Source organism: Strongylocentrotus purpuratus, unplaced genomic scaffold (assembly GCF_000002235.5).
Source record: "Strongylocentrotus purpuratus isolate Spur 01 unplaced genomic scaffold, Spur_5.0 spur5_contig_837, whole genome shotgun sequence".
Classification (NCBI taxonomy): domain Eukaryota; kingdom Metazoa; phylum Echinodermata; class Echinoidea; order Camarodonta; family Strongylocentrotidae; genus Strongylocentrotus; species Strongylocentrotus purpuratus.
The window spans coordinates 1,060,421-1,081,814 of record NW_022145543.1 but is presented as its reverse complement, the minus strand read 5'-3'; the positions used below and the strand labels follow the sequence as shown (position 1 = coordinate 1,081,814).

Sequence of the window (21,394 nt, the reverse complement as noted above, 5' to 3'; positions counted from 1 at the left end):
TATTTTAATTGGTAGCCAGCCATCGTTGCACTGATCATGCCTGGCGGATACAATACACAAAGAATATATTGCGTGTGTGTAGTATAGCGGTTGTATGTGTACAATGCGATCCTTACACTTATCAAATTGGCAATTTTTACACATTGGATGGGCTACCTTCATCTCCGATTAGGTGTGTGAAGAAAAGCTTCACCCCAAAAGATGCGTGCATCTCCGTACCCGTGCAGTGGATGTTGCATTTTGATTCCGATTCTGTCACACTCACAATGTCTGTCACGAACAATTTCTTCAAGTCGGCTTCTGCTGAAGAATGGACCAAGGTTCTTGAACTCTACAACCAGGTCCTGAAACTCAAGGCCTCCAAGATCCAGAAGCCTGGTGGAAGCAAGAATTTGCTGGACCTTGACAAGTGGTAGGTTAAGATTTAGAATTAGAAAAAAAAAAATTAACATTTTTCATTTAGTTAGACAAATCGATCCTTTGGCTAGTTTGAATAGGATCTAATTTCAACTATAAACAAATTAAAGGGCAAAATATATATGTAGACTAGATATCTAGGTCTTAAATTCTACAGATTTGTATATAAAATAAAGGGCCTTGTCTTAAGAGTTGATATTAATCACAACTTGAATTGCAATGGAAAAAATTAGAATAGAGTCTATAGTATAGGCCTACTCTTTCAATTCATTTTTAAAGAATGGGAGTCGAGTGAGTTTGAAGGTTTTGTGTGATATAAATACACTTGAAAGAAGCAACTTCCAATTCCTAGCCCTCTATCCCGGCAGTTTTTCTTTGTTTTGAGTTTGTGTTTGTGGTTTTGTTTTTTGTTTTTGTTTTTTATCTTTTAAATTTTATATCTTTCTCTCTCTCTCTCTCTCTCTCTGGGAAGTTTTTCTCTCTCTCTCTGGGGAGTTTTCTCTCTCTCTCTGGGGAGTTTTTCTCTTTTCAGAATTAGTAGTGCTTTTTGTTTCAACACTTTATTGACAGATTATATTATTTCATGTACAAGAATTTATAATTAAATTTTGTTTACTTTAAAGTCCAACAGATAAAGCGTTTTTGAAAGAAAAAAAATGAACATGAAATGACTAATTGCTTTATCATTATTATTATTATTAACTATTATTGTTTTAAACGAGTAAGGAAGTGTATGAATTGTATGAAAGAGTTGTTTTGTTTAGCAGTTAATTGAGAATTATACTTTTCTATTGTATTTGATTATTCTGAAAGTGATGTAAAGTCAGTATGCCTATGATGTAAATTATATGATTTTGATTACTGGTATATGAACTACTTCTGGTATTGAGGAAATAAAACACCTTATAAAAATGTAAAAATTGCAACTATGCAAACTTTTGATTGATCGGAGGACTTGCGATTGATTTGGATCAATTGCAACTCTTTGTAAGACGGGGTCAAGGTCTCACTGGTCTAGTGTGTTGTAAACTTGTAAAACACATGACATATTGATAGCAAGAGAAACGGAAAAAAGAAAGCACAACTTACGAGGGGGAGGGGAACTAATATCTAAGTTCTAACCATAGAATTGATAAGATGATTTAATGATTGAACTTTATGGCATAATAAATGTAAATCTGAAGTAAAATATATTCTATTCTACTTCTAGACCTAGATGTAATTTTTTAATAAAAATTTTACATTTGAAGTCGAAGTTTATCTAGAATCTAGACTATTTAATACAAATCATCCTTTTCATTTTCTAAAAATATACAAAAGACAGAATTCTATATTCGACTCTGAGTGTTTTAAGAGTTTTAAAATAAAGTATTAATTTTGTTCAAATATTTAAAGACTAAAAATGTAACCACCCCTCCTCTACATGATTGTGAACTTTGTTTTTAGGTGTAAAAAGTTGCTACTTGAAATGAATAATTTATCTTGTTTGCTCTATGTACTCAGGTTTCAAACAGATCTTTCACAGGCCATACAAGAGAGGAAAGAAAGATACATTACACATGAGGAGTTGGCAAAGCTTATGAAGTGGAAATTGAGTGTGAGTATATTCTTTAATATATTTCATATTTTGGCAGAAACTTCCAATAAAACCATATTGTAAAAAAAGAAAAAAAGAAGAAGAATAATCCCTTACCTTACCAGTAAGTTATTATACTGCAAAATATGCAGATTGATTTTGTGGAGCAGATTTTGAAGTCCTACAGATTCTTTAAATTTAAAGAAGAAATAAGTAACGGTAGTAAAAGTCTCTTTTTTTCTCTCCTTTTTTCTTTTCTACCAGAGAGGAAAGTTTCGTCCGAGGTTGACTGAAATGGTCCAGACCAATAGCTCAGACCTGGTTGAGAAGTCTAGCCGACAAGCCTTTAAGAAGCTGCCCAATGTAGGAGCTGCCATCAAAGAGCTGATTGTCCTCAAGGCAGTGGGTCCAGCAACAGCTTCAGGTACTGAGTTAAGATTGCTAGTTTTCAGGCAAAAACCTGATTCCAGATGCCTCTCTAATTCAGGCTTGATTAGACAGAGCTCCAAGTATGCTTCTCTTGATAAAAAGCATCTATGACCCAAGAAGTAATAGAGTGAAACCTATGTATAAAGATCACTCAAGGGAGGTAAGAACAGAGTTCTCTATGAGCAGGTGGTCTTTCTGAATCATTGAATACAGACCTTTAAGGGAACGCTATACCGGTAGTTCACTTTGATAGACTGTTTTGTTCCCTGTCTTGACAGCTATTGGATCCCCTTGGACATAACTTTCCCCTGAGGTCACTTATGACACTTTAATAAATGCAGAGAACTGTCCCTTATAACCCCTTTTTTTCTCAGACAATTAATAATCCAGGGATAGCCGTTCTGAGGCAATTGGGGTAGGAGGTAGTTGTCCAAAGATTTTTTAAAAATATTTTTTTAGAAGGGATGATTAATTGTCTGATTGATACGGTTATTTAGTTGTCTGTTCGGGATGAAGGAGTAATTATATTGTGCCTATAATCCTCTTATGCTATCTATGATTTTAGAAGTATTCAGAGGATGGAAAGGATATACTTTTTGATTTACTCTAATCTAAAAAGGAATGCTAACTTTTCAATTTAAGTAAATGGATTTTCAGAATAGTTTGTCTTGTAAACATTCAAAGCCAAGTTTATGAATAATTTAGTGCTCTCACAACCATGGTAGAATATGAAAAAATATAGTTCATTCAGTTCATTTTTAAATTATATTTTCATTACAGCTGTGTTAGCAGCAGGAGCACCTGAACATGCCCCATTCATGGCAGATGAGAGTATGTTAGCTATCCCAGGCCAGTCCCCATTGGCTTACACCGAAGCTGCTTACAAGAGATACAATGCAGAGGTTCAAGACTGTGTGAAGAGACTCAAAAAAGAAGGTAACTTGTGTGTAAGTGATAATATTAATACAAATTTTGGAAGAAGAATAACCCCACCACACAAGCAATCCTAACCCTAGCTTACTCTAACAGTGATCCTAGGATCTAAACCTGAACCTAACCCTAACTTAATTCCTACTGTAATCCTTACCCTTATCCCTACCTTAACCCTAACACTGACCCTAACCCTGACAGGCTGACCCAGACTCTAACCCTGACCCTGACCCTGACCCTAACCCTGACCCTGACCCTAACCCTGACCCTGACTCTAACCCTAACTCTAATACATTGTGTTGAAGCTTGGTGAGGTATTCTGCAGGTATGCCAAAATCTAGTCCCCAAAAACAAACCTTTTGGCAAGTGATGCAGAGTGCTTATTATTCACTGCACTTGGATTGCGAGTATAGCATCTCTTCTTTCTAGGTACATGTACAGTGTTCCCTTCCCACAAACTCACCGTATTAGACAAAATCATCACTGATGAGAGTAGTAATTAATCTACATTAAGTGCTAATGCAAGTATTTCACAATTCTTAATTGGCCTGGACAGTATGATATCTTGGGCATAGAATAGAATGGAATAGAATAGAATTTTATTGACTCTTTGACTCCCTCTTGGGGTATGAGAGTACAAACAAACATAAAAGTATAAATAGCAAGGCATGACTTATGAATACAATTCTCATACATTATACATAGATAATGACACAAAGTGTCATTATCATACAAACAATCATACAATACAATACAATCATACAAACGATAATAGGTATATAGTGAATGAAAGTACAAACATGAACAATGAACCAACTAGTAAACACAAAGTATATAGACATATACAATGTAGATAGTGACAATAATAGATATATAAGTATAATGCAGTCTATTTACAAGCTAAATAGTAAACAAAGTATGCTGTTTCACTATCCTACCGCTACAAGTATGTGTAGGTTCAGCTCTAATTGTACTTCTTGAAATGCTTGAACTATTTTCTTTCTCTGTTTTTTTTATAAAACTTCAACATAAAAAGGCGAGTAAATCTTGCTAAATTCTTTGCATTAAATACAATTGTTTCTTTAGAGCCGAAAGGGCATAATTCTAATTACACGCATCTGAGTTAACAAACATCCTTCTGGCGTGCAACAGACAATATCATCATGAATCTCATCAGACTATATATCTAAATGAATCTAAAGCCTTGAACCTTTTCAGAGTCATTTAAATGTACAGTTGGTTTGATCCCCAGCCAAGTATTCAGTTTCAACAATGAGGAGGCGCGATAGCTTAGTGGTAGAGCAGTGGTCTTGTAACCGGGAGGTCCAAGTTCAAAACCAAGTTGATGCGCTTGTGCCCTTTGGTTAGGCTTTAATCCTCATTACCAATTCCCTCTGATAGGACTTAAAGCTGTCAGTCCCCTGGTTGCTTACTTACAAGCATGCTTTCTTAGCAGTCAGATAAAGCAATCCTCAAACATCCATGTATTCAAAAAAAAAAAATTCTTACTGTCCAGGGGCCCGTTTCATAAAACATTTTATCTATAACAAATGCTAAATTTCTATGACAAATTTACTCTCAGCCAATCACATGCCATGATTTCAGTAGCTTATAACAGTAGCTTGTAACTCGTTATTGATGCCAAGTTTTATATCTTCCTGTCTAGATCCCTCAGGAGAGTGGACCCCGCATAAAGTGGAACTGGCCCTATGGACCCACTACATGGCCTGTAAGCTGGATCCATCTCTACTAGCGAGCAAGACTGGACCATCTAAAAAGAGGAAGAGCACTGGAGATGGGGAAGGGGAAACCCCTAAAAAGAAGTGAAGGAATGTGTGTTATTATCACTTTTTTTCTTCTATGGCAGTGTTACAATATCCCACTTGATAATCATGATTATGACGATGCTGCTATGTAGTGCATGTCAATCTATCGATGCCTTCCCTGCAATTATTGCACATTCAGAGATTGTAATAAAATTCATCTCTTGTTATTGTATGGTAATAATTACAATAAGTATAATGACAATAGTTAGAATCATAAGGCACCTTTTCCACAGGAGACAAAGTGCTGAATACTATTGTCACTATGGCTTTAGCAGGGCTTCCATGATAACGTGCTCAGTCATTCAAGGAATTTTTCCCAATTACTCATTTGCTTCACCTGGGTTAAGAGTGACATTTGTAGATCAATGTTGTGCCAATTTGTACATTGTGATGTGCCATAGGACATATTAATAATGATAACGATATAATAATAATACCGGTTTCTTATATAGCACTTAACCATTAACTGACTAACTAGATTCAGTTACTGCACATCATAGTGCACATACTCCACTCCCTGGGGAACATTCCATCTAGTCATCTTTTTATGGGCGTATACATGCTAAATTGACCACAATAATGTTCACATCCTACCCAGTACCCAATTAACACCTTGGTGGAGAGGACCAATGTAGATAAAATGCCTTGCTTAAGGACATAAGTGCCATGCCAGGGTACAAACCCACAACCTTTTCATTCCCAGTCAAGTCATTTAAGTGACCACTTGACTGTGACACCTTGAATGAAGATTTTGACATTTTGGGGGAAGAGGAGGTTGGAATTATTAGTATTCTTAAATATGGGCAGTCCATTTAATATTTGGTTAACCTAAAACTTCTACCTCATGAGAGAAAAGACTAATGACTTTTATGGTGCTTTAACCATCAAGTATTATGAGTAGAATCATTCTTGATGGGAGTCCTACTAGATGTTGAATAAACGTTATATCATTCCAAATGATAAATGACATTGTATATGCGTCTGTAAATTAGACGTTAATAAAGTATTGGTTCAAGAGACAGATGTTTTGTATATTTAGCTGTTTGGAAAATAGCTTTTTGAGAACTTATCATTATCAGTATTCACTTTCCGGATGCAAGTACGAATGAATAAATACCCAAAAAAAATAGAGCAGTTATTAGTTATAGCAATATTTTTAAAAGATTTGCTGATTTTCTTTGCTTTTTCCCCTAAAAGAATTTGTTCTGAAATATTTTGGAGGCCTGTGCAGTGTGCATCCCCTATCCTCTTTAAAGCCTTGCATGTATAGTGTAGGTGATAATTGTAATGGCTAGGAAGAAAGGGCCGCTACCGATACTTGAAATATTTGCTAACTTTGAAATGTCTAGGATTTTTTTTTTCAGTGTGTAATTCAAAGACAATGAATCCTCATGATTGCATTTAAAGCTAATGAAGAATTTGTAGAGAGGAAAATTTATTTGATTTTCTTTTTAAACTACCTATATATCTGCACAATAATTCTTATTTTAGAGTTCACTTAAACTAAAGGCTATTTGAAAGTTTTTCTTCTTTCCATTGCATTATTTTTTAAAACCATATTATTGCCCAAACCTTAAATTTGATATAGATCTATCTCATCCTGTCACAGTGTATGACAATGTAATTAGTCAAGCTGCAAATTAATGAAGTAAAGTTTTCTGTGTTCAAGAGAGATAGTTAATCTGCTTTTTCACCCAGTGTTGCAGCAAGTGCCTCAAATTTGAAATGTTACATCTGAAGAGAAATGTTTCTAATAAAACAGTACTAAGAAATGTATAGAAAATCATGTGTTCTTGTTTGATTCTCAATAAAAAATACAAATTTGTTATTATTCCACACACAAAATTGTGAAATATATTTCTTTCTTGTTTAAAATGAGTTATCTTATTTCTGGGATGAGGGTTTGGGGCTCGATTTAAAAAAAAAATGAGTGAGGGGACGAAGAGAGAGGATGCCTGATTGACAAAGAGGAAAGAGGAAAGAGAGAGAGAGTGGGAAAGATGGTCAAATGATAATAAAAACAGATACGAAATGAGAACCTGACAAAAGGTGGAAAGGGGAGGGGGTGTAGATGGAAAAACGGAAGAATTATAAGTGCGGAGAATATGATAATGGTCAAACTGTATAAGCATTTAATCATAGATTGATCATGGACCAAGTAGAGAGAGAGAGTGTGTGTCAGAGAATGAAAAAGAAAGGGCAGCAGATATTTGCCGACCATATACCCCTTTGAGCACTTAAAAGTGCAATAAGAGGAATTAAAACAAAAAAGAGAGATAGATCTAGGAGGACTTGGTAAAACGGTAAAAAATACAGAAAATCTCACTAAAATCAGAAGGGAATTACAGCTAGTGGACAAAAATGAATACTGCTTGATTGTTGGTGTGTTTTTTTCACTCTTTTTTTTTTTTTTTTAATCAAAGGTCTCATATACTCTAAAATCACAATTAATTTTTTTTATCAGTGATCCGAACCACTGATCTCTCAGAAAAGAAAGAAAATAATCGTAATAATCATTGGTCCCAATTTAAATAAGGAGCAGTTACAGCTACCATACCATTTAAAAATTGCCTTTCATTCTACTAACTTCAATCGTGTGTAGCGGTTAATTCGATTCGGCGAAGTCGAAGAGTGAGTTTGATATTCAATGTTCAACTGATTAAACGAATAACTAGGCCTAAAACCTTATCTTTGCACTTTTTATGTTGATTTATTATGCCATTTACCGAAAGTGTATGTTTAAATGAGGGTACAGAGACGGTTCCTGCTCGTGTGAGTGCTGTTGTCTGTGTTGAGTGTTGTTGTCAACTCCGCCCCCCGGCTGGGCCGGGGGGCGAGTCCCATGGCTTGGCTAGCTAGCTGGGCTTGGCTGGCAAGGCAAGGTGATTGCCGCAGCGCGCAGCAGCTAGCAGCTAGCCACTGAAGCAAAGCATAGAGTCAATGCTAATGCGCATTGGCAGCTAGCTAGCATTAGATAGAAATAACCGTCTGGTATCTGGGTATGGGTCATTTTTAGGGTGGTTAGAGTTGTTTTTAATGCGAGCTATCGTGCTCATACTAATGTTTTGTTCTACAGTAAGCTTTTGAAGGTTGAAGACATTTACTTTATACAGTTAGGCGCAATTATGAAAATGGTACTCTCCCAAATGCGTTAGTACAAATATTTCGAAAGAACAATCAAATTCATAGCTATAATACAAGGCAGGCAACTGCACTTCATATTCCATGTGTAAGAACTGCTTTTGCTCTGAAGACGCTGGCTTGTATTGGTCCCAAATTTTGGAACTCACTTCCTATCAATGTAACTAGATCTGTCAGTGTCTTTGTTTTTAAACGCAAATTGAAATTACATTTATTGACTAACTATGTCGACAATTAACGTAGAAATTATATCACCAGAAATGATATTAGGTAATAATTTATCAATTGTTATTGATAACGTGCATTATCTTTTTGTTTTTGTTATGTTTGATTATTCAATATAAATGTCAGCATTTCACATTATCTCTCTCCCTCTTCTCTCTTCTATTTTTCTTTTTCTTTACACCAAATACTATTTTCCCCTATATACATATAACTTTCTTCTTTCTCTGTTTTTCTCTGTTTTGTTGGTCTTTCCGCGTTCCGTTCCAGTTTGCTTTTTTCCTCTCGATTCCTTTGTATATATTTTCATCCTCTCCTTTTCAAATTTCAAGCTATCCCTTTTGTAAATATTTCCCCCATATTTAATCATGTGTAGTTTTGATAACTTTGAAACATTTTTAAAAGTGAAACATTGATGGATTATTTTATATGAGGACCTTGCTCTTACAAGCCCAGCTTTTCTAAGGTCTCCACTTTCTTTCATTTGGATTATATATCAACTTAAAATTGCACTTAAATTGTTTTTTTCTTATGCTGTTTTTTGTTCTATTATTATATGTAAAAATGTTGTGAAAGAAAGAAATAAAATGAACCTTGAACCTTGAACCTTGAACCTTTAATAAAAGTTTAAAACTGACATTTGTCAACATTATTCCTCATCCTGCTCATACATAGACGGTAACCCGCGCCGTAGGGCCGTACGGCTCGCACAACGGTGCCAGGGCCGGGGCATGTAGAAGAACTTTAGCTTAAATTTAGCGCATGCGAAAAACATTCATCCGATCTCGGCGAATCGCAGCTTCATTTTACTAAATTTGTGCCGACAATTATGGCTTCCATTCACTTAATGGTATAAGATATTGGTGCGAGGAGAAAGCTTGCAATTTTCTGTTTGATCCGATATCAAAATTATGATATTTCAGTCAAACCCTCTATTTTTTACGATTTTTCAGCATCCTTAAAAGTTTCAGTATTTCACTTTAAGTTTCAGTCTTACGTAACGTTTTTTTAAAGTCCAAACAATTCTCATTTTTCGTCATATGTAAGGTACGGTACGTAATATTAGTTGACATTGCCATTAAACTTACAGTAAGTTGCGCTTAAGTTAAATAGGCCCTCTCTCACTTAAATTTGAAGCCACTAGAGGGGATCGGCCAATGGGAGCATGTAAACTCAATGTGCAAAGTTCTTTGTGGTTGACTCCTCTCTTTAGAGACAGAAGCCAGCCACAAAATAGGGTCTCCTCGTGTCAGAAGTTGGTGGTAGTCACGTAACACCAAAAGTGCCACCAAACTTTGGACTAAAATGTAATTTTAGCGGATTCATATCCGATGCATTTATACTTCAATTTTTTTAGATTAGGCCAAGGGCTAGGCTAATGCATTTAGATGTCTTTTTTCAGCATTTAGTTGGTGAGTGTTGCACTCTGTTTTGAAATTCTTGCAGCCATATTTTAAACTGTTACCGTCAATTGAGGACATCATCATCCTTCATGCGCAGTAACAATTTAAAATACGGCTGCAAGAATTTCAATTTCAAAGTGCATTAGTGCTTCTCTTTCATGTACAGGTTCGACAATATGACTGAACTCCAGTAAAGATTACCACCCATGGCACAGGAACGTGTAGATAATGTGACCAATCTTGAGGATGCCTCCTTTGCACGCCTGGCAGCAGAGAAGGAGCAGGAATGGCGCCTCCTACAGGCAATGCATGCCCAAAGTCTGGAGGATCGGATCCAGGAGAAAGACAAGATCTTGAAGGAGCAGCAGGAGAAGTTTCAGACACTCAAAGAAGATTTTAAATTCAATCTGAAGCTTCTTGCAGAGAGGGATCAGGAATTAGATCGGTAATTATGTATGGACTATGGTAAAACACAGTAACAAATGTACAATGTGCTTCCTGTATTAAATTCTAGAACTGAGAATGCTTTTTTAGAATTTTATTTCAGAAGCAGCGATAACAGTGCTGTGAAGCAAATGCCCTAACTTAAAATAGATGGATAAATGCATCTCTCTTGAAACTTACCCAGTTTCAGTCCGGTATGTTAACCATAGCTTTTGTAGTGGGTAAATATGGTACACACAGTACGTGTACATACATGTAGCTTGATTTCCTTTTTCTCTTTAAATTGGAGATCAGTGACAAAAGACTATTTTGATATTTACCTCTTGTAAATACTTATTGAATTTGTGGAAGGTCTGACTTATATTTGTGTGGACATTGATTCAGCAGCCCTTCCTATAGCTTCAGAAGTTAAGAACTTTGGCACTAAGAATACTTGAGTTAACAAACTTGTCACAAATGGTCTTGGACAGACGGATTGTCACTTTTGTTGCGTTACTTTTAATTGTCTGATATCATTATTTTGAAGGCTTGAGGTGACGCAGGAGCAACTAAGAGCCAGATTGCAGTCCAGAGAGGCAGGAGTGAGCCAGCTCAAGATTCAGATCGATGAGCTGAAGATTAGAAGGGCTCAGGATGAAAGGTCTATGGAGGATCTCCAGAGGCACTATCAACAGAGGGTCAGGGAGAAACAGGCTGAGGTGGAGCAATACAAGATGTTAGTATCTCATTCTCAATGAAGTGGACTGATCACTCTAAAACTAAAGCAACCTAAAGAGTTTTTTTAAACAAGATTTCAAAATTGTTTCTCTCCTAAAGACAGTTTGGTAAAATCTTCAATAACTGGTATTAAAGCCTGTCTGTACTAGTTTGGCTAGGAAGGATTAGACCACTGACAGGTGCCTTTCTCATCAACTCAGCTCTCAATTAACATAAGAAAAAGAGGATCATGGGGGACCAACAGGCACCGATTAGGCATTGTTTGCTATATAGAGAGTGCAAGTAGTAAGTAGTGCAGTGGGGCTTTAAAAGATGTATTATTTCAGTTTTGTAAGAGATACAGTATGTTAACAATTAATATTGAAGCCAATGTTTGAACATAAACTTTAGACCTTAATGTGCCTTCTTTGAAAGTACTTTCCTTGCAATATCTAATGTCTTTACTTTATCCTGTAGTATGATTGAATAGTGTATCAGTGCTCCACACATGTAGCTTCCATAGCCCCAATTTCTATTTTTAAATCAATTAATCATTGATAAATAGAGATCTAAATTTTCAGATTGAGCAATTCTTGAAAGAAAAACAACAACAAACAGTGCTCTGCTGAAACTCTACCACACCACCTTTAAATTTCTAACTGCATTCAATGAAATAGTATTATAACATTATCCATGCTCAGTTCTAAGGATGTTGAGCTGCAGACAGAGCGAGATGAGTTGGAGGCACTGAGGCGTGACATGAAGCGGAGGATCGGTGAGGTTGAGGAGGACCTTGAGATTCAGCGCAGGGAGATGTCGGCTGGGTTTGACGATGCTTCCAGGAGGAGAGAGAAGGAGTATAGGACCAAGATTGATGAGCTCAGCTCAACGGTGCTCGCACATGAAATGAAGGTAAAGTACATATGAGATGAGTAGTAAACACCATTTTGGCTGAATTTAGACCACCTGCCTAATCCTTACTATGCCTCCTACTTTGCACATGAGTGTCACAAATATATATTAAACAATATTTCCATTAAATGTTTATGTTTTTGCTGTTTATCTTTATATTTAAACAATGTCCTTTCATCACAAACTTTTTTGCTAGGATAAAGTTATGATCCAAAGGTATTCTATGCCAGTTTGAAATGTGGAATAACATCTTTAGATTCTTTAGCACCAAACTTGTTTAATATATCCTTCTTTCATATTCATTGGCCCGAATTCACAAAGGAGGTTTGTCGACAAACCTTGGTTTTCGTGTTTCAACGCGTTTTTACGAACCAGGTTTGTAAAAAACGCGTAAAAACGCGTCGTATGACGTACGAAAACCGACAAAAAGTCGACAAACCTCCTTTGTGAATTCAGGCCATAGAGTACAAACTAGGTAAAATTGTACCATCATAAACCAGTTTCATAGAAATTTTTTAAATTAAATTTCTATGTCTTTAGCAAAAGCAAACTACTAAGTTTTTTCTTTCTTGTTAACGATGCAATGCTTTGTCTGTGATCTAATATTGAATATAGGCCAAGCTATTGAGCAGGGAGTTGGACCTGGTGAGAGGGGCCAGTCAACAGACCTCTACAGAGCTCAAGACCAGTGACACCAAGATGGACGGCCTCAAAAAGAAACTCAAACAGACAGAATGGGAGCTGAGTGACCTCCGAGGCATGAAAGATGCAAGGTAAACAAACTTGAATTCTGTAAAAATAGGTAGACTAGGTTCATGCCATTGATTTTCTCTGTTGACATGTCGGTACAAAATTGACCTGATATGGGCATGTGGAGGGAGTATAGTAAAAGTTAGGTGCCTTCTTCAGCTTGTATTTAGAGTCTCCAAATTTCTGGAGCTATGCTGTACATTTCAGCTTGTTCAGCAACTATGTCCAACAGCCTGGCATGAGCCAGCAAAAGTATCCCTATATGCTGGCTGCTGCTGTAGCTGCAGTTCTTATCTCTATTTTTTCTTCAGTATTTTAGTGAAATGACTGCCGTCTCAAGATACACACCAAAAATGAAAATGTATCTTCAGAGAATCTTTACACCTGGGACCCGTTTCAAAAAGCCTTTTTTCAATGACAAATGACAAAAGTCAGTGACAAATCTGCTGATAACCAATCAGAAACAATGATTATACTAGCTTATAACAGAAACGTCATTTGTCGCTGATGACAAGTTTTGTTAAACGGGGCCCAGGTAATTTGCTGTTTTGTTAAAATACCATGAGCACACTTTCTACTAAAGTTCACTAACTGAACAGACCTAGTATCCCAGTCACACCAACAAGACTGACAACAGACCAAATAAAATTTTGTTAACCTGGGCCCTGTCTTATAAAGAGTTGAAATTAATTGCAATTTGCAATTGATGTCAATCACAACTATGTAGGTAAGAGAAAGGGGACTGCAAGCTTGAGATTAATTAGAAGACTTGCGATTGATTCAGATCAATTGCAACTCTTTATAAGATGGGGCCCAGTGTGGACAAATATTGGATGGTTTGGAGTTGGTGTCAAGTCACACATCAATACTATATGAGATTCTAACACTGTAGTCTTCACCAACGCCCTAGAACTGGCAATACTAAATTACTGGCAATACTAAATTACACATGTTCATGAAATTATTGGTAGATAGGAGTAAGATCTTGTTAAAGAGTATTGATTAAATATTTATAAAAGTATTCTTGTTATATCCTATTCTCTATTTAATGATGTATGTGACCTCAGAATTGCAGAGCTTGAGTCTCAGTTGCTACATGCACAGCAAGCAGTAGAGAGATCTGAGGAGGAATTCAACAGAAAGTGAGTCAATCTTGATCATTTTATGAAAAGAGATATGTACAGTTAACAACTTGTGTGTTTTTCACATCTCAAGAATGAAAGGTTGACTGGTAGAATTAGAGTCTTTGTTGAATAGTTTTTAGATGTAAGCTTTCATACCTCACATTCTCAAGAAACATAAATAGGGATACCTGTAAATCACTTTTTCACAGACTTAAAACAGTTACAAAACTTGGCAAGGCTATGAATTATTTAATCGTTAATTATTTAATCATTGCCTCATTTATTCAAAGTGTACTATGTGTTTGTATGTTGTTGTTGTTGTTGTTGTTGTTGTTGTTTTTTCATAACTGACATTTCAACTCTTGCATGGTGGCATTTATTTCTTCAAAAATGGAAATAAAATTTATCATCATTGTTGAATATTGCATTAACATTTTTAGGGCAAGGGGAATATTGTGGAGTGAGGAGAGTGTAGTTTGTAATTGTGATCAATTGCAATGATCTTGGTAATTAAGAATGCATTTAAAAAGTGCTACTGTCTGTATGAAATTATGAAAGTACTATTCAAACAGAGTAACATTTATTGTTGTAAACATCATCATCATCATCATCACCACACTCATTGTTGTTATTATACACCAGTTCATAGTTGCAGTCTGAGCTTGAGCAGATAAAGGTCATTGCAGACCAAATTGTGAAATACACTTAGACAAAATACTGGATATGTGCTCATGAAAGTCATGTTGTCTTTATTCATTTATGCACAAGCAGTGCACTCCATGATACACAGGTGGAAGTATTCTTTAGGAAAGAGGAAACAAAAGCTATTTATGTAGCACCTCCATCGCTGTATGAGTGATTATTTCAAAATGTACAAAGTGGGACGTCTTCATGTTTTGAAGATTTGTGGATATTCGGGGTCATTTGGGACATGTGCTAACCATGAGCTGGTCTATTGTCACTGTTTTATTATCATTATTATTGTGATTCTCCATGTCAGACACAAGGAGCTGGACCGCTATGCCAGGGAGAAGGAGACTGCTGTGGTGGGCTTGAAGGAGTCCCAGGTGGAGGCAGAGAGGAAGCTCCATGAGGAGATTAGGAGACTAGAAGGAGCCCTGGAGGCCAGGGAGGTGGAGAGCAGGAGGGAGGCATGGGAGCACCAGGATGCATTAAAGGATAAAGGAATGCTCGTTGAAAGGTGAGTTAAAATCTCAGGGAGTTGTAACATTTGGTTGAATACCTTGCCTACCTACAATAAAGGACTCAAGAAGATAGGCTAACCCTTTGCACTTTCATATTTTAATTACTATTTTATATTCAAAACCTCATTGCGAAACTTCCTGCCTCACATAGTTTGTTAAGGAGCTTATTCACTCAGGGTTGTTTAATAATGATTAAGTTATGGAGTAATTAATATATCCCCCTTTTTTGTATATATATATATATGCATTAAACTGTACGTGCATTTATGTGTTAATATATCAGGACAGTATTAATTTTATTATAAAATTGTGTTTGTTTGAAGTAATGGTTAAATTTTAATTATGATTATGGTACTAGATTAATGTAGTGCAAAGATAGACTCCATTGGAGACTTTGTTTAGTTAGCCTTAGCTCTCAAAATATTATCGTGATTACATCCTCCACAGGCAACCATATTGAATGTGGGGTTTCATAGCTTTGCCCCGACTCGTTAGACAGAAGTTTAATTCACCAGTTCAATTGTCTGCTTGCTTTACATTCTTCTCTTTGTGCAAGAATATAGCTGTTAACTGATAGTTTGAACTAATTGGTATTTAAACAGACATCAGCAAGAGTCGAGAGAACTAAGGAACCAACTTGATGGTCAAGTGTCCAAAGTATCCAAAGACTTGGTGTCAAAAGACCTGGTGATTGAGTCACTGCGAGACAGAGATGGCAAACTGAGGGCAGAACTAGAATGCCGCAAAGATGACATAGAGAGGTAATGTAATGGGTTTATTGCCATTTGGTCTACAACCATTTCATCCACTACCCAATTGGTCTGTTCCCATATGGTCTACACCCAGCCCTCTACTATCCACACGGTCTAATAATCATTTTGTGTACTTATCATTTGGTCTAATGACCATTCAGGCTATTAGTCATTTGGTCTAATCTCCAATTAGTCTACAACCTATTTGGTCTATTGCTCATTTAGTTTAATTTTCAGTTGGTCTAATTTCCAGTTTGTCTTCTATCCATATGATATAATAATCATCATTAAATGATTATAAGACCTTATTAGACAGGCTGGGTGTAGACCCTATGTGAATAGACCAATTGGGTAGTTGACAAACTGGTTGTAGACCAAATGGCAATTCACCATGTAGTGTACTAACCTGAATGTGTGTCTTTGCTTCTTTACTAATTGAAGTGAGAATGGATCTTTAATTCATTTGAGGATCTCAATAGGAAACTCCTCTTTTTTTTAACAAGAATTCACTTCTACAGTATTAATACAGTCATTTGTAAATCTGCAGCATCATGAGCATGATAACTTAATAGATTCCATGGTTTGAGTTATTATTCTTGTCATTTTGCTTTCTTGGATTAAGGTGTGTACATACCGGTAAGCAGAAAGGTGTAATTTTGTCAAAACTTATATTGATGGATTTTTTTTCACCAAGATTTTCTTGTTTTATAAGCAGGGAGAAAATAATGCCATCCTCCATTGTCATAGATAAACATTCATACTACATGAATTATTTTGTAAAATTTGTCACATCACCTATTATAAACGCCCTTACTCCAGTTATAACCACTCTTAAATAATATATTTTCTTTTGGAAAAACTTTAGATACCAGAAGGAGCTAGTTGTGGCAGCAGAGAAGGAGCAGAACATGGAGCGCACCAAGGCCCAGCTGGAGCTGGACTGGCAGAGGAGATACGAAGATGCAGAGAGGAACCAGTATGCCAAGTCGGAGGATCTCATCGCTAGGCTCACCAAGTCAAGAGATGAAGTGAGTCTGTTCAGTTCAGTTCATTTATTCAATTCATTTCTAAAATGTACAGACAGTTGTACGTGACAAAAAACATACATATTTACAAGTCATGAAATAAAAAGCAATAAATATTATAAGTAGGCCTATTACATTGTAAGAAAATGAATTATGAGAACTTTAAAATAAAGCCAGATTGGCCTTGTGAAAAAAAAGTCCCCATTTGCTAGAGAGTGATTTGGAGGCTTCATAATAATAGTTTCAAATTTGTACAACAAAGGGAAAAGAAACAAGCAATGGATATGAATATATACATGCATAGAATATGAAATACAAAATACCTACATGTAGATGCCAACAGATATAAAGTGCATCCAAGTAATTACCCGATCCCCCCCCCCCAAAAAAAAAAACAAAAACAACAACAACAACCTAAAAACCTAAATTACTTCCTTTTTCAAGTGGATGTTTTCAAATATCAAAGAGTTGCAAACTAAGCATATTTTGAAATAAAATATTGTTTCAATTTTCTTTTAAAGAAAGAAAGAGAGAGAGAGATGCATGAACAAATATAATTGGGAAGTGAGTTCCAGATTGTTGGGAAACTATATCGAACTGACCGTTGTACAAAGGTTTTCCCGACTTTCCATAAATGAAATAAGCTGCTGTTTCGTGTGCCATGGGAATGAATTTCTTTATTTATAGTGAACATTTTAACAATATTTTTGGGGAGGATACTCTTGAAGTAAAAATATCCAAGTAGGATAGTATGATATTGGTATAAATGGAAAATGTTCAAAGTATTCAATTTATGGAAAAGGGGAGCCGAATGAGTAAGATAATGACTACCAGTACATATTCGTATTGCCCTCTTTTGTAATTTGAAAATGACATCTAATTTGGTTTTACTACAATTTCCCCAGACAGTTATACAATATAAGATATGTGATAATATTAAGGCGTTATACAGTGAGAATAAGGCTGAACCAGGAAGACAGCTTCTTAATTTATACATAATACCAATGCATTTAGATATTTTGGTACTTAAATAGTTAATATGTGAATCCCACTTCAAATTTTCATCTATATTGACTCCAAGAAAACAAATAGATTTAGATTTAGTTATTGGTGTAGAATCGATACTTAATGTAAGATCATTGCAGGTTTTAGTCGCATTGGACAGCTTATTATGGAAAGATATAAAACAAGTTTTAGTCAGATTAAGTATTAATTTATTGGCCTTAAACCATTTAGATATGTTATGTAGTTCAACATTAATATTCTCTTGCATATCTTTTAAATCCGGCTGAGTAAAGAACAAAGTGGTATCGTCTGCATACATAATAAAGTCAAATTTGGTAGATGATTTTTCAATATCGTTAACGTATATGAGAAATAATAGGGGACCTAATATAGAACCTTGTGGAACCCCGTGTTTAATTAAACTATGAGTGGAAGAAGCATCATTGAATATGGTAAATTGATAACGACTACATAGATAGTTTTTAAACCATATGAGTGGGAGGCCATGTACACCATAATGCTGTAGTTTACATAATAGAATATCGTGATTAACTATATCAAACGCCTTTGAGAGATCTATAAATACTCCTATTCCAAAATCGTTATTTTTTACTGAAGATACAATTTTATCCTGTAAATCTATAAGAGCATGACAAGTCGAGTGGTTACTTCTAAATCCATATTGACTGTCTGTTAAGATGCTGTTAGCTATTAAGAATGAATACAAACGTTTATACATACATTTTTCCAGTATCTTTGAGAAGCATGGCAATATTGAAATAGGTCTATAGTTTTTGCAGAGATGAGAGTCATTTTTCTTATAAACTGGTACAATTTTAGCAATTTTAAGTTTGTCTGGTACATTACCTGTACTTATAGATAAATTGAATATATAACATAAAGGCTTTACAATCGAGTATATAATCTTTTTTACAATATTACTGTTGATGCCGTCAAAACCACAGGAGTTACTTTTCTTCAGCGATTTAGTAATTTCAAGAATTTCAGATTCAGTAATAGGCTTTAAAAATAACGATTTCGAAAGTGGATCATTTAAATATCCTTCAAATGTATCATTTCGTGCAACAACCTGAGAAGAAGTTAAAATATTTGTGCAGCAATTAATAAAATATGAATTGAATTCATTAGCTATACATTGTGAGTCATCTATTCTTTTGTCGTTGCATAAAATATACTGAGGTGGATTACGTTTGGATTTACAAAGTAGTTTGTTTATGACGGACCAAGTACCCTTGATATCATGCTTGGTTCGATTCAATTTATCACAAAAATATTTCCTTTTCACTTTATGTAATATATTATTAACTTTATTCCTATATGTTTTATACTTTGCTTGATTTGAGGGTGAGCGATCATTAAGAAATTTCTTATACAACTTATTTTTTTTCTTGATATATCGTAAAAGTCCTGGTGTTATCCAAGGTTTACGTATACATGATTTCTTATTGTTACTAGTACATAGAGGTAGATTTCTGTCATATAAAACTAAAAGCTTACTTAAAAACAAGTCATAAGCAGTATTAACATTATTGCACGAATACAATGAAGACCAATCCACTTCGTACAGTTCTCTTTGTAATTTCTTTACACCATCATCTGTTACTGCACGTCTGAAATTAATTGTAGTATGCTGACTCTTTGTCAGCAAATTAGTTTTATCCAACACAAGAAAAATAGGTAAATGGTCTGTTAACTCAACAGAAAAACTGCCACTTTCCAGATTTCTTTCGAATGTATTAATAAAAATGTTATCAATGAGAGATGCAGTATTCATAGTAATACGAGTTGGATATTTGATGACAGGAGTAAGACCAAATGAAAAATTAATGTTTAGGAAATCGTTTGTATTTTCATCAGTTGATTTCAGTAAGTCTATATTAAAATCACCTGTCATAATAATTTCTCTTTTTTCAGTGCTAAGTTTTTCAAGCGTTTCAGAATAAAAATGTATGAATGATTTAATATCTGTGCTAGGCTTTCGATAAAAAACACCAACCGTCAGCCTATCTCTATCTTGTCTAAACAAATCTACACATAAATATTCACAAGTGGAATCACTTTCTACGGAGTGTGTAATTGATTCTCTTCTTTGAAAATTAATGTCATTTTTAATGAAAATACCAACACCTCCGCCTCTACCAGATTTTCTATCAACGTTGACAAACTTGTATCCATCTAAATGAAATGGAATTACTGGTAAACCACATATCCATGTTTCTGATATAGCTATAACTGAAAAACTGTTCTTTATGATAGATAGAAAATTAGAAATGTTCTCAAAATTTGTATGAAGGCTTCTGGCATTTAAGTGAATCATGCTGAATTCGGCACAAGACTGGAAATGTTCATTAAATTCAAAAGGGGTGTAGCTGTTACAAGCAAAATCTGGGTTATTGACATGCAGATCAGGATCAAGATCGTTAAGTGGGTTGTTCATACGAAAGTTCATTCTTACTTATAAGATTACACATTTTGATCGTAGCAATAAAGAAAGAAGAAGAGAGCGCAACTCTACAAAAATAAGTATTACAAACTATTCCGCACCTGAAGCATAGATGGAAATACATGTAAAAATACATGCAACATGCAAAAGAACGAATGTGGGAAGAATTGATATATTTATATTCTTTCATTATAGTCATAAAAGTCAAATTTATTATACGGAAATACAAAAACAACTTAACAAAACAGTTAAGCATAAACAAATACTACATTGATTGAAAATTCCAAGCAATGAATATATATATATAAATTTATGTAAAACACAATTATATACAAATAGTACAAATAAAAATAAGCGTTCACTTTGTCAAAGTTTGTTATCGAACGATAAAAAGGGAAGTTTTTCCCTCCAGAAGATTGTTTAGTTCAGATTTAACATTTCACTATTCATTTGGCAGAGATTTCAGGTCATCCTCGTTTCTGATGAGTTTTTTCTTATGGTCCTTACCACTCAGTAGAGCAATTATTCTCCCGTCATTGCTCCAAGCAGCTTCAACATGGGGATGTCCTTTTGCCATCGCTAGGAGCTTTTGATTTTTGGCAGTCAAGTCTTCTACTATTGCTCGCTTGCGACCTTTCAGTTTTCGTCGGTTGAGTATAATCTCCTGGCGCTTCCTGTATGACTTGAATTTCACGATGATACCGCGGTAGGTTTTGGTAGGTGCTGTTGGGTCTTCGATGGCGCCGGGAGCAGGCTCTGGAAGGGGTTCACCTGGCATACCAACTCTGTGGCTTCTTTCGATGTCATCGACTGTTAAGTTGACTTTGAGGATGTCATTGACCATTTTCATAACAATGCTGTCTGTGCTTTCACCCTTTCTCTCTGGGCAGCCAAAAAATCGTAAGCAATTACGGCGGGAATATTGTTCCTGTGCATTGATGTTCACACTGACTGCTTTTAGACGATCAGTATGCTCGTTAACCTTCTTTTTCAGGTCATCTATTTCCTTATCCTTGGCGGTATTTCTGGTCTGCAGATCCATTATATCAGCTTCTTGTATTTCAATTGTTTCC

General features: G+C 35.4%; 2 protein-coding genes across 2 annotated transcripts in view; both read left to right on the top strand.

The window, feature by feature from the left end:
- The first annotated feature begins 201 nt into the window (after positions 1-201).
- On the top strand, positions 202-7,018 carry LOC105442854. The gene is made up of 5 exons (XM_030986410.1): positions 202-412; positions 1,921-2,014; positions 2,258-2,417; positions 3,203-3,358; positions 5,019-7,018. Exons 1-5 carry the CDS (start codon positions 231-233, stop codon positions 5,177-5,179), a joined length of 753 nt encoding a protein of 250 aa, XP_030842270.1. The 5' UTR covers positions 202-230; the 3' UTR covers positions 5,180-7,018.
- Positions 7,019-7,759: 741 nt separating this feature from the next.
- The window catches only part of LOC576690 (coiled-coil domain-containing protein 57), a 30,164-nt gene continuing 16,529 nt past the window's right edge, over positions 7,760-21,394 (top strand). The window contains exons 1-9 of the mRNA XM_776971.5: positions 7,760-7,809; positions 10,111-10,389; positions 10,915-11,103; positions 11,786-11,996; positions 12,612-12,769; positions 13,814-13,888; positions 14,871-15,071; positions 15,678-15,836; positions 16,693-16,855. Coding sequence (XP_782064.5) covers positions 10,151-10,389; positions 10,915-11,103; positions 11,786-11,996; positions 12,612-12,769; positions 13,814-13,888; positions 14,871-15,071; positions 15,678-15,836; positions 16,693-16,855 — 1,395 coding nt within the window. The 5' untranslated portion in view covers positions 7,760-7,809; positions 10,111-10,150. The remainder of the gene's footprint in view (positions 7,810-10,110; positions 10,390-10,914; positions 11,104-11,785; positions 11,997-12,611; positions 12,770-13,813; positions 13,889-14,870; positions 15,072-15,677; positions 15,837-16,692; positions 16,856-21,394) is intronic.